The sequence below is a fragment of the Hippichthys cyanospilos genome, chromosome 2, assembly GCF_059441005.1.
Source record: "Hippichthys cyanospilos isolate Australia breed blue-spotted pipefish chromosome 2, RoL_Hcya_1.0, whole genome shotgun sequence".
Lineage (NCBI taxonomy): Eukaryota > Metazoa > Chordata > Actinopteri > Syngnathiformes > Syngnathidae > Hippichthys > Hippichthys cyanospilos.
In genome coordinates, this window is record NC_142370.1 from 17,231,163 (window position 1) to 17,243,319 (window position 12,157).

General features: G+C 41.7%; 3 protein-coding genes across 3 annotated transcripts; 1 reads left to right on the plus strand and 2 right to left on the minus strand.

Annotated features, from left to right (window-relative positions):
• The first annotated feature begins 2,760 nt into the window (after positions 1-2,760).
• On the plus strand, positions 2,761-7,349 carry ddx19a (DEAD-box helicase 19a). Its single transcript, XM_088407072.1, has 11 exons — positions 2,761-2,956; positions 3,069-3,129; positions 3,206-3,395; positions 5,021-5,113; positions 5,290-5,392; positions 5,470-5,584; positions 5,643-5,824; positions 5,917-6,150; positions 6,286-6,448; positions 6,733-6,924; positions 7,012-7,349. The coding sequence occupies exons 1-11, from the start codon at positions 2,894-2,896 to the stop codon at positions 7,071-7,073; spliced, it is 1,458 nt and encodes a 485-aa protein (XP_088263198.1). The 5' UTR covers positions 2,761-2,893; the 3' UTR covers positions 7,074-7,349.
• Positions 7,350-7,902: 553 nt separating this feature from the next.
• Positions 7,903-9,268, minus strand: ubxn10 (UBX domain protein 10). Its single transcript, XM_088408242.1, has one exon. The coding sequence runs from the start codon at positions 8,631-8,633 to the stop codon at positions 8,052-8,054; it is 582 nt and encodes a 193-aa protein (XP_088264368.1). The 5' UTR covers positions 8,634-9,268; the 3' UTR covers positions 7,903-8,051.
• A 142-nt stretch (positions 9,269-9,410) lies between these two features.
• cptp (ceramide-1-phosphate transfer protein) lies at positions 9,411-12,081 on the minus strand. The gene is made up of 3 exons (XM_088408241.1): positions 12,036-12,081; positions 11,213-11,366; positions 9,411-10,794 (listed from the first exon to the last, which is right to left on the minus strand). The coding sequence occupies exons 2-3, from the start codon at positions 11,344-11,346 to the stop codon at positions 10,272-10,274; spliced, it is 657 nt and encodes a 218-aa protein (XP_088264367.1). The 5' UTR covers positions 11,347-11,366; positions 12,036-12,081; the 3' UTR covers positions 9,411-10,271.
• Positions 12,082-12,157: the final 76 nt, after the last annotated feature.

The window sequence follows — 12,157 nt, forward strand, 5'->3', positions numbered from 1 at the left end:
CACACACACACGCACGCACACACACAGGATAACATTAAGCATGAAGTTGACGAGATCAGACTCTCCTCTCCATTAAATCCTTATCTCTTATTTTAGTTTAAAAAGAAAACACTGAAAGAATAGGAAAGATGAGAGAAGATTTGCATCACATCATCACCTTTAAGGACCCCATTCCTACATTCTGAGGAAGGTTTTAGCGTTTCAAATGGTGTGTGGGCGTTTGGCTGACACTGTGTTTTGTTATAGTGTCGTTTGATCCATCTGTTTTTTTTTTGCAAGAGTACCATGGCAATAAGAGTGTTTGTATGCTCGTTTGCTTGTTGGTGTGTGTATTTTCTTGTGTGTGTTTCCACATCCACCCCCAAACTGAATTAACCTGCAGCCAATAAGAAACACCTTCCCTAACCACCCACACCTCCTCCGTCGAACTGCCACACATACTAATTCATAAATAAACACACAAGCACATAAATGTTCACATGCACATAAAAGCACAAACACCTGCTTTCCTTTTTCTCGTTATAATGTAACTTGGCCTCACCATACTCAATGTCACATTTCCTCTCTGCCATATGCTTTGTTTTCACAAAACTAATGTGGCTGACGTGAGTGAAAATGAAAGTTCAAATATTGATATTTTTATGGTTTTACCTCGCCACTTCGCTCTTCACTTTTCGCAGCCTCGGTGCTTCGTGTTTTTATTTTTTGGTTTGTTTCTTGTTTTTTCAAAGGCCCTTCAATTCACAGCAGTACATGATGCACTACAACACTACTATGCTCAGTCCTAATGTGGAGTTTGAGACAGTCTAACATCTTCTTTAACTAAACCATAGCTCTTCTACATCTGGCACTATATGAGGGCGTTTTGGCAAGAATTCTACACGACTCTCAAGCTGTGCGCTTCGGCTTTATGCAGATTTATATGTGTGTGTGTGTATGTGTGTGCCTGCGTGCATGTGTGTGTGTGTGTGTGTGTGTGTGTGTGTGTGTGTGCGAATGTCTCTTTAAAAACATTGTTCCATCCAGTTGCAATGCAATGTGTGAATGGGCGAGAAAGGGGTAACGTTAGATTTCCGTTTTGCGGCGAGACTCGAGTTATTGAGCAGCACACAACATTCACTGAAATGCCACGCTATGTGTTGAAAAATAAAAATAAAGCTTGTGTCCAAAACTACACTGTTCAACTTCCATACTAGGAGATCACTGGACATGGTAAAGCAAGGAAGGGTGGGTTTTACGAAACACATTTTATATACTTTATTAATGTACATACAAAGTCTGTGTTGTGAGGGTGGAGGTCCTACTTCATGTAATTCACTTTTTGCGGGGGGGGGGGGGGGGGGGGGGGGGGGTTGGGGGGTTATGATCCCATTAACCACGCAGAATGAGTGTTGTGGAGGAACGCTACCTCTTTCAAAAGCCAATGCCACACCCCAAAATGGCCGACATTCCAGGAACTACACTGCCCAGCATGCATCACGACCTCAACAGGTGGAGTTGCTTAAGCCACCTGATAAAAGCAGACCTTGCTGTGGGGAAAAGAAGAAGATTTGGGCGTCAAGGAAGACAAAAGACTCTTAACGAAAGCAGAAACAAACACTGAAGCTAGCAAAAAATGAGATTGGATGGAGGTCTTCTTGACTATTTATTTTGAGAACTTTGATTTGAACTTTGTGATGGAAGTACTTTGGACACCACAGAAGAGAATTTGATCGCCTTTTTTGTTGTTGTATTTATTACTTTGTGAGGCGCATATTAGCTGAATCACGAGAGCAAAATTTTGGTTCTTGCATTTTGATTAATTTTTATTTTCATATTGTTTCTTGGAACTTTATTGGGCCAAATATATCACCATTTGTTAAACCATTATAGTTCTCTAATAAATCATAAAGTTCTATAATAACTCGATTTTAAAAGCCATATGCTCGGACTCCAATATTAATTATAATAAAACAATATTACTCAAATTTTAATGAGAGTACAAAAATGTTTTTTATACTCTTATATAAAGCTCCGGTAACATATCGAACTAGGTCACTCACTCACTGTTAAATCCACGTCTTTTTCTAAAATGTGAGTAACTAATGGGAGAGAATGACAAATACATTATTTGTAAATTATGCTCATGTCCCAAGAACACCAAAATTAAATAAATAGGTAGAATGACGGCTATAAACTTGCCTGCGGTGGGTTTGGGATTATGATACGACTGGATGTTAGTCTCTGTGCGCCCTGCAATTGGCTGACAACCAGTTCATGGTGGACCCCACCTAATGCCCGTAAACAGCTGGGATAGGCTCCAGCATGCCCACACCCGTGAGCATAAGCAGTTAAGATAATGATGGATGGATGGATGGATGGATGGATGGATGGATGGATGGATGGATGGATGGATGGATGGATGGATGGATGGATGGATGGTGGATGGATGGATTTATGATAGATGTAATAGTTGACTAGTGTAACAAAAAAATGAAAAAAAGCAAACAGTTACTCAAGCAGGAATAAATATACAGCTGTTGAAAACAATAATATATTCATAATGAAGAAATATTAACTATGATTTAAGGAATACCTAATTATGTGAATATTCTAATTCTAATCAAATACTTAATTTTGGCCCCTAACACTTTTAGTTCCAAGCTTTATCTGAAATCCTTAATCCCGCAACAAAAATTAGTTTGATACCCCTGCTTTAGGGTCTCTGAGCAATTAACGGATGTCTGTGAATGCATCACAAAAGTCAGTAGCCGGTTGGTATTTGCGGTCGTTTCTGGTCGGCACTAATTATTTGTCACCTCGCTGCACTGGACATCAGGCCACACCAGCCCGCAAACTTTTGCTGAAAGGCTCGAGTTTCTATCATCATAAAACTAGCGCCAAATACTTTAGAATGTTCAAGGACTCGTGGGCGCACGAGGCAGACATACAAGAGGCGAACTCTGCGCGCGTGCAGGTGATTTTTCGAGTGGCAAAGCGCCGTGCTTTTGGGAACTGGATGAGAGCTAGCTCAAAGTTTGACTAGCACTTTTCTATCATAAAAGCTGATTTCACATTTTTTACGACAGGTTGAGCCAACAAAGAAGATGAATGTCGTGCGTCTTACACGGATATCCAGGGATGTAAATGGTAACGAAAAATTCGCCTTTCCACAAGGTTTGTTTTCATCATGTAACGTTTTTAAAGTATTGTTTTGACTGCGCAGACAACCTTAAGAGGGACGTGAGCGGACAACGTGAAGAGTTGGAAGGAGACAAAGTGGACCCGGCTGAAGTGGCCTTGCTCTACAAAATGATCCGCCACTCTCTGGTGAGGAGTAGACACGAGGTAGAGGTCCTGCAGCGGGACCCCACCTCCCCGCTGTTCTCCGTCAAGACTTTCGAGGAGCTGCGCCTGTGAGTCCATACAACCCCCACCGACCATTATAGTAATGTTATTATTTTTAATTATTATTAACAGTCACACTCGACTTCCATCACATACCTAAACTTACTCCGGTCCTCGAGGGCAGCTAAAGGATAGTCTGCCCTCCGTTAGGGGGCAGTGTTTCAATAAGTACGTTGTCTCTTAAGCACACCTGATTCAAATGAGAATACAGTGGGCCCCCGTGTTACGAACTTAATCCGTTCAGCGGCTACGCTCGTAACTTGAACTGCTCGTATGACGGGCAAGCCAAACCTATGTTAATTAGTGAATGCGTGCAAAAACCTTAGGTAAAAACATCACGACTTTATACACATATTAAAAATGAGTAACATGATCTACTGTACAGTTAAATTAAATAACATATACAAAGGAAAAATGACATTTACCTTTGGGGCGACGTGACTTGAGCCGAGTGGAGACGGAGGTGAGCAGAGACCAACCCGCAGAATTTATTGATTTAATTTCTTAAACAAGAACTTTTCTTAAACTAAAACATATCACCGGCGATTTCCTTCTCTTTAATCCATAATAGAAGAAGCCTCTCAATTTTGTTGTCGATCGAGGTCCGTCCCTCGGCAAGGAATGTCTTGCCCTTAGAAGATTGCCGAGCGGTTACGGCCATACTCACGAGCAAGGTTAACCATGCGTGCGCCTCCTTCGTATTTTTTTTTTATTATCTCCTGCTTCGTTTCTATTGTCATCATCCTCTTACTTCTTCCTTTACCGCCACTTGCAATTTTAGAAGCCATGTCTAACAGATAAAGTTTGCAAAGTCTTCACAACATTCCTTCCTTCCGTTTTTCACTCATTTTCTCTCCTTCCTTCCATCCCGACCAGCTGTGCCATCAAGCTAGATAAAGACACCGGGGGCCGACTGTAGTTTGAATCTGGTGTTTTGCAGTGAGCAAACCAGAAAACTGGCCCTTGAGTACTGTAGTTTAACACTTATGCTCTAGATCAGTGGTTCTCAACCTTTTTTCAGTGATGTACCCCATGTGAAATATGTTTTCATCCAAGTACCCCTTAACCAGTGCAAAGCATTTTGGGGTTTAAAAAAATAAATAAAACTTGCCATCAGTGTCTGATTTATTAAACTTAGGACCCTTTCAAACTTCATTTGTACTGGTTCACAAACAAAAACAAAAAAAAAATCAACCTAAAGCAGGGATATGAAACTCCGGCCTAGTTTCTATGTCTCCCTCATCTTTTACACCTGGTTCAAATAATTAGCTCATCAGCAAACCCTGTGGAAGCCTGATATGGATCATGAGCATGAGAAATCTGTTATCAAAAAGAAATAATTATTAATAAATATCCCCGCCCTCCCCCCGCCAAAAAAAATAATCAACATAAAATGTCAGACCTGTTCTCAAAACATAATTATAAATATCTGTCCACGGAAAAATATTCAACTTTTGCATTAAAAAATGTTGCTCAAATCTCGCCCCGTCTGGTTGACTCACTCGTGAGATATCTCATCTCTTGAAATGTGTGTCTTGTCCCATCCCTACCATCATTCAGCACACCATCGCACTTCTTTCTAAGGGAGATTTTGCACTGGACATTATTTTTTCCATCTACTTTGCATGAATAGGAAACCGGAGCTGTTGATGGGGGTCTATGAAATGGGCTTCAACAGACCTTCCATGATCCAGGAGAAAGCTCTGCCTATGATGCTGGCACAGCCGTGAGTCATCACATTTATGTCTTAAGTAAATTACATCCAATGAAAGTCTAAAAATTGACTATGCCCCCCCCCCCCATGTATTACTGATCACAGCTTGTTTTTTGACTCAAAAGTTTTTTTTTTGTTTAAAAAATGACATCCATGCTGTATTCGCTGTCCACCATTTTTACTTCCAGACCTCAGAATCTGATTGCCCAGTCACAGTCAGGCACAGGCAAAACTGCTGCCTTTTCTCTGGCCATACTCAGCCATGTGAACCCCGCACACAAGTGGACTCAGGCGAGCCATCTGACCTGCTGATACAGTATGTTTATTTCATTGACTGCTTGCCATAAGAGGCTTTTTTTTTTCCATAGGCCCTTTGTATTGCCCCCACATACGAGCTTGCCCTGCAGATCGGTCAGGTTATTGCCCAGATGGGCAAACACTGCCCAGATGTGAAACTGGCGTATGGCATTAGAGGCTGCAAAGGTAAGAAAATCAAAGTCGCTGTCAGTCTTTGAGAATTTGTCACTTGGTTTTTGCCCAGTGGAGCGAGGCAAGCAGTTGCAGGAGCAGATCGTCGTGGGAACACCGGGCACCGTAATGGATTGGTGCAACAAATTCAAAGTCATCGATCCCAAAAGGATCACCATGTTTGTGCTGGATGAGGCTGATGTCATGATAGCCATTCAGGGTCATCGTGACCAGAGTATCCGAATCCACAGGCCAGTATGGGAAAAGGTTCAGTTAAACGACAAAATGTTTATATTCCAGTATAAAGCTCAGTTTTTTTTTCTACCTCCTGCCGTGAATGCAGGCAGCTAACAAAAGACTGCCAGATGCTCTTCTTCTCCGCAACTTTTGTGGAGGCTGTGTGGAGGTTCGCGGAGGTGATCATTCCCGAGGCCAATTTTATCAGACTGCGGCGTGAGGAGGAGACTCTGGACACCATCAAGCAGTTTTATGTCCTATGCAGCAGCAAGGAGGACAAGTTTGCCTTTCTGTGCGACCTTTATGGGAGTATGACTGTGGCACAGGCCATGATCTTCTGCCACGTAAGTTCTACACTAACCGTAAATGAGAAATGAAACTCAATGGCGGTTGGGACACACTCTTTTAGTTTTTGTAGGCAGGTGAACATTAAACACTGATGAATATTTTCTTTTCCACTGTCATCTCTCCTGATGTAGACTCGAAAGACAGCAGCTTGGCTCTCAGCTAAGCTGTCAAACGAAGGCCACAGTGTGGCGCTGCTTAGTGGAGAATTAACTGTCATACAGAGAGCGAGCATCATTGAACGCTTTCGAGATGGCAAGGAGAAGGTTCTTGTCACTACCAACGTTTGCTCCAGGGGTAAGAGATACAACTTTAGTGACAAAATGTATTTACTGTCATTTTTAAGCAAAAAGTGTTTCATCTTTTGATGTAAAATACAAATAGATTGTCTACAGCAAATTGGCCTCACGTTTAGTTAATAAATGCACCTCTTGTGAAACGTTTTTTTTTAAATGATTAAATGGAAGTCTCTTGCGAACAGCAATTAACCCATTTTACCTGGCCAATAACACAAATTAATGATTATTTTTTTTGACATTGACACTTACGTGTTTGGAAAAAAAAATCTCTTTTGTCCTGAGGCATCGATGTAGAACAGGTATCTCTGGTAGTCAACTTTGACCTCCCCGTGGACATCGATGGCAATGCGGATAATGAGACATACCTTCACCGGATTGGCCGCACGGGACGTTTCGGAAGGCGGGGCTTCGCCATAAACATGGTGGACAGCGAATACGGCATGGATGTCATCAGACAAATAGAGACTCATTTTGGTACTCGTACCCCTCTCGACCCAGAACCCATCTTTTAAAGAATGTAAACATGAGGATATTGACTTTTTTTGTGTATTTATTCTCTAGACCGGAAAATCCTCAAACTCACCAATGGAAATGTTGATGAGATCGAAAAACAGCTCAACTGAGCATTCAGCTGCTGTTACTAAATCACAAGGACTGTTCTGCCTTTCACAGATATATTGTTTGAGTTGTTTCCAAAAAAGTTTTGTTTGATATGCACTTTTGATTCATCCCTTGAACGAACTTGGTTCGCCAGCTGCTCAAACCGAGTGTGCCTGATTTTGTTTTTTTTTTTTGTTTGCAGTGTTTCCACTATTGCTGTTGTTGTTGTTTGAACATTTGCATGGCATTTTGCATCTATTTTGATTAATATATAAAGCATACTGTTGCCTTTAAACAGTGTTCTGGTTCTTACTAAGATGGATTATTACCAGTAGTTGAATAAAGATGATGCTCTTCAGTGTCAAAGGTGTCTGTTGTCAAGAACAAAGCATGTTCTTTATTCACAAAAGCCATTTTTGCACCGCCTCCCCAGTAAATGTCATGAATATGCAACGATGTAATTGTTGCGCCAGTATAATGTGCCTCTCCCTTTCACTTGTGTGCGTGTGCTCATGCTGCAATTTTGAGGCATTCAGATAATTAGACACCATTGCACAGTGCTGGACGAGTAGGCGAATACAAATCCAGATGAGATGGCCCGTGTAAAAGGAACAAGATTACAGCATGCGCTGATTCAAATTTTAAAACTATATGAACTTAATTGTTTTTCGCCAAATCTAATGGGAAAGTCAAAAACCTCTGCAGTCATAGCATGAGGAATGCAGCACATATGTTTATTTTTGTTACACGATATATATATATATATATATATATATATATATATATATATATATATATATATATATATATATATATATATATATATATATATATATATAAAGAATGGTTCAGTAAAAACGTGGCTTAACAGCTTCAGCTAACTGTTGGCAACCATAGCACATAACATCTGACAACTCACAGTCGCAAAAATTCACTTAATACAGCTTTAAAAGAAGCTATTCAAAGCACGGAAATCATTCTTCTCTTAAGTACATGTCGACTTACAGTGATGTAATACACAGTACTGATCTGTCATGGATGCCACATTGTACCAAAGTCAAGTCCAAGTCTATGAAGCTCCTGCGTGGAACGTCCATTGTTGCTATGGAAACCTCTCCGTACCGGCTCCCGAACCTGGCCTCTGCGCATTCCTTCACAGTCCGCAGGGGGTCCGCGGGGTCAAAAAGTCGTTCGAACCGGTCTCCGCACGGTGTCCGGATAGCCAGCAGCAATGTGGCGACGTTTCGGGACCCACGTGACCTTTCCAACTCCGAGGCCGTGCGGCTCACGTTCCCTGAGCGTCCTGTCGCGATGGCGGGGAGTACCTTGTACTTGTTGAAGTCATGAGAGTCCGACGAGTTCACTTTTCCGTGACGGATGACAGGCTGGCATCGGGGGCGGAAGTCTCTGGTTCGCCCGCCGGACTCCGGTGGGCCTCGGAGAGCTTCCATGTCTCGACTTGCCCCGCGTTTGGACTCTGACCTCGGTAAATCCATCCCGTTAATTTCAGCATTGCTGTTTGTTTCTCTGCTGAGTGCTAACCTGCACGATCGTCCACGATGAAACGACCGATTCGAGTCCATCGTTGGTTGGCCTTTGGCGTCGCTTTCGTTCCTCTTTCAACAGGAATCACTTGACTGAATACAGTTCGGGCGTCACTGCTGTTGCTACGGCAACTTGGTTGTCATGACAACCACTTTACAGCCCCTGCTTTTATTTTATTTTTTTAACAAAACAAAACTGCACCTTCATTCTTGTGCGCGCATATAAGGAAATACATAAATAAATAAGGGTATACTACAATGAGTGGTACCTTGACGTACGCGAGCTGTACCACGAACAAGCTCTTAAACCAATCGACACGTGTAATATAAAAACTCAGATGCGCATCGTGTTTGTCTTGTGTCAAATGAAAATCAAGCGATAAATTAGCCGACAAAATATAAATGCTCCGGATGAGCAGTGTCGTTGTTGAGCCCCCACAGTAATTTTCTGTGTTCTATTAAAAACTGCTGTTTTGTCCTGTCCCGGCGAGGTGTTCCGGGCATGTCTCACCGCGAGGACGCTCCGAGGTTGACCCAGGACATGGTGGAGGGACTATGTCTCTCGACTGGTCAGTGAATGCCTGGGGATTGTCCTGGAGGGGCAGGACAAAGTTTCCCTGTTCAACCTGCTGCCCCCGCCACCCAACCCCGGATAAAGGGAAAGTGGATGGAGGGATGGATGGGTGTTTTGTCTTATGTGCAATAAAATTACGTATTATTATTATTATCATAATCTTTGTCAGGTATCATGGCAAAGGCATTGGGAATAAAGCAATACAGTAAAAGAGTGCAAAAGACTTCACCCTATAAGCAATGTACTGTAAGCATATAGGGTATCTATTTGGATGGAATGATTCAAAATAATGCAGTAATGTACAAAATCTAACACATGGATCAAGAACATTTTTCAAACGGAGCTATTCCTTTAGTACTAAGTAATATGAAAGTCTACCGGTTTGATGCACACTACTGAAATTTACAAATTTACTCAAAGTAAATGTCATAATGATATTGTTCTATGTGATTTCATGTTGTATCCTTTTATGTGGCGACATCGATCACATCAGTTATTTCTCACAATAATTAAGAAACAGCTGTGGTAAATATGTAAATGTAATATGGGACATCTGTTTATAAAATATCTATCATTTGTAAGCTATTTGCAGAACAGGCATCCAGGCTACTCATGTGATCCTTTGGGGCTACCGAGTGCCCGCGGGCACCACGTTGGTGACCCCTGATCTAACATGTTGAAAATTTGATTTTTTTTTTTAGTTTTATACCATTGCGCCACATGGTTTTTCCATTCAATGGCTTTCTACACTCAAGGGATAACAAAGAAATGCATGCACCGAGCAACATCAAATGCATGTCATTGATATCAATTCGTGTAAATATGTGTTTTTGACAAATGGTATTGTGTTACCTCCCAGAGTATGCATGTCCGGCTAGTATTTAGTTGAACCAGCATATGATACCTATAAAGCTGCACAAACCAATTAGTGAAAATGAGCAGCTTCACCCTTCCACCAGCTAACGAAGTGCAAGCTGGAAGTGATGATCCAAACTTGCTTTTACATTAAAAGATGATTGCAGCAGATATTAACTTCATTCTGCCTTGCAGCTATTGCACATAAATAGCTCCTAACAGTCACCGGTAGTAACGTTGACACATTTCTATGGCAAGTCGAGCAGGTTGTCCTTCGCATAAAGTTCCTCTGTGATCTGGTACACTTCGGAAATGAGAGGCACTGCTTCCCCTAGTACGGACACAACTTGGTCCGGGGGGCCCACGTTCATCACTTCGAAGAAGGTGGGGCGGCCGGGTAGCACGCAAAATGCCAAGCCCGCCGCCTTGCGCACCACCCACGGGTGGTAGTGCGCCAGGGACTCGTTGTAGGCTTCGGCGCACATGGCGGAAGTCTTGCTGTCCTCCGCGCTGGTCCTCAGCCGCTCCAGAAAGAGTTCGAGCCACCTGAGCGCACGATGAAGCCTCAGCAGAGTACGGGTGCCCGATTCAGGATGGCTGCCCCGCTTGTCGATGTCCACCAATCCGTTGTCTAGCTCGTATCGGACCATGGACTGCACGGTGGTGTAGTGAGAGTGCGTGTCTCCTTTGAGCAAATTTGTCAGGATCTGGATCTTGTTGATGGCATCCTTGGAAATGAAGCCAAAAACAGACCCAAGGCTGTTCAAAAACCTGGCAAAGGTACACATAAACAAGTTGTGTTTTCAAAGCTTTCAAAATCGATGCCGGATTCATAAATGTTTTCAAGACATTTTTGAAACTATCATAGTCTTAGTTTCTGAAAGGTGTCCGGTGGGCATTTGCTACTGGGCTATTTTTCCCTGATTATCTGGCAGGGCTTTTATTTTGAAAAAACACAGACTCTCTACATTTTGATTTACTGCACTTCATTTGACCAAATGAATATAGTTATCATTATAAGAAGTAAACATCTCTGCTCGACATGGAGACGGAAATGTCAAAACATTTCCAAATAAAATTTGTTGACTATTATCATTAACTACGACTCCACATTTTCCACAAAATCGCCACGAACAAGCCGAGCAGGAACTAAAATAAAATTGAACAAAGCCTGAGGGTTAATACTTACTTTATAAGACCACGCCAACCAGACACGTAGTTTTCCAGAATGACTGCTTTGTCTTCAGACAAACACACCTTGAAAGTGCTCAGAACCTCCTCAAAGCAGAACTTGGGATCATCTGACGTTGCTGAATCAGCCATTGTAGGTAGTATTTCCCAACCTTTATTGACATCATACATTAATTAATTACATTCAGAAAATCTAATGACACACTATGACACATAAATTGTCACAAAAAATGAAAAAAGAACGAATTATTTCGTCTTAATGTTCCCATAAACTGAGTTACTCAGTGTGATATCTGGACCTGTACAATTTAACATAGGTAAGATTTTTGTACAATGGCAACAGGTGCAATCTTGCATTTTAAGTTTTGTTGGGAGGCACTATGTTTGATTGACGAACAAAGGTTTATTTGGGTTAATATGAAAATAATCATAATCACCATCATATACAATTACATTTAATAATGATAATAATAAGTAAAAACAGCTATAGCCTATCCCCATGGCATTCAATCGGAGCGGTCACGGTACCACGTGACCAGTCACGCTACAGACGAAATGAACGATCTGCAGCATAATTTCACGAAAACGGAATATCGACGGTGTCAATAAAAATATTATTTACTAATAGGCCTACTTTTTCACAACAGCAAGACGGATTAGTCTACGTAAAAAAGCTAATTCCATTCCTATAACACCCCGGTCGCCCGAGAAACCAAAGGCTACTAACGCCACCTCAAGAGTTTATCATTATATACACATTATTACATTGTGGATATGGGATCATTCAAATTACATTAAAACAAGATCAAGTAAAAGATTACCTGCCAACCCTATCTTGTTTCCGGGTCGAACTTCCACAGCGCAGACTCGTGCTAACTAATACCGGAAACGTTAGATTTGCAAAATAAAATCGACACAGCAAAGTACGCTCATGTCACAGTTA

Bases quoted from the DNA above. Each gene is read 5' to 3' on its own strand.
- ubxn10 (XM_088408242.1), bottom strand. From the start codon at position 8,633: ATGGACTCGAATCGGTCGTTTCATCGTGGACGATCGTGCAGGTTAGCA.
- ddx19a (XM_088407072.1), top strand. From the start codon at position 2,894: ATGTTCAAGGACTCGTGGGCGCACGAGGCAGACATACAAGAGGCGAAC. The intron at 6,151-6,285 runs GTAAGTTCTACA...CTCCTGATGTAG, and splicing joins AGGCCATGATCTTCTGCCAC to ACTCGAAAGACAGCAGCTTG. The intron at 6,449-6,732 runs GTAAGAGATACA...TTTTGTCCTGAG, and splicing joins TACCAACGTTTGCTCCAGGG to GCATCGATGTAGAACAGGTA.
- cptp (XM_088408241.1), bottom strand. From the start codon at position 11,346: ATGGCTGATTCAGCAACGTCAGATGATCCCAAGTTCTGCTTTGAGGAG. The intron at 10,795-11,212 runs GTAAGTATTAAC...TACCTTTGCCAG, and splicing joins GGTTGGCGTGGTCTTATAAA to GTTTTTGAACAGCCTTGGGT.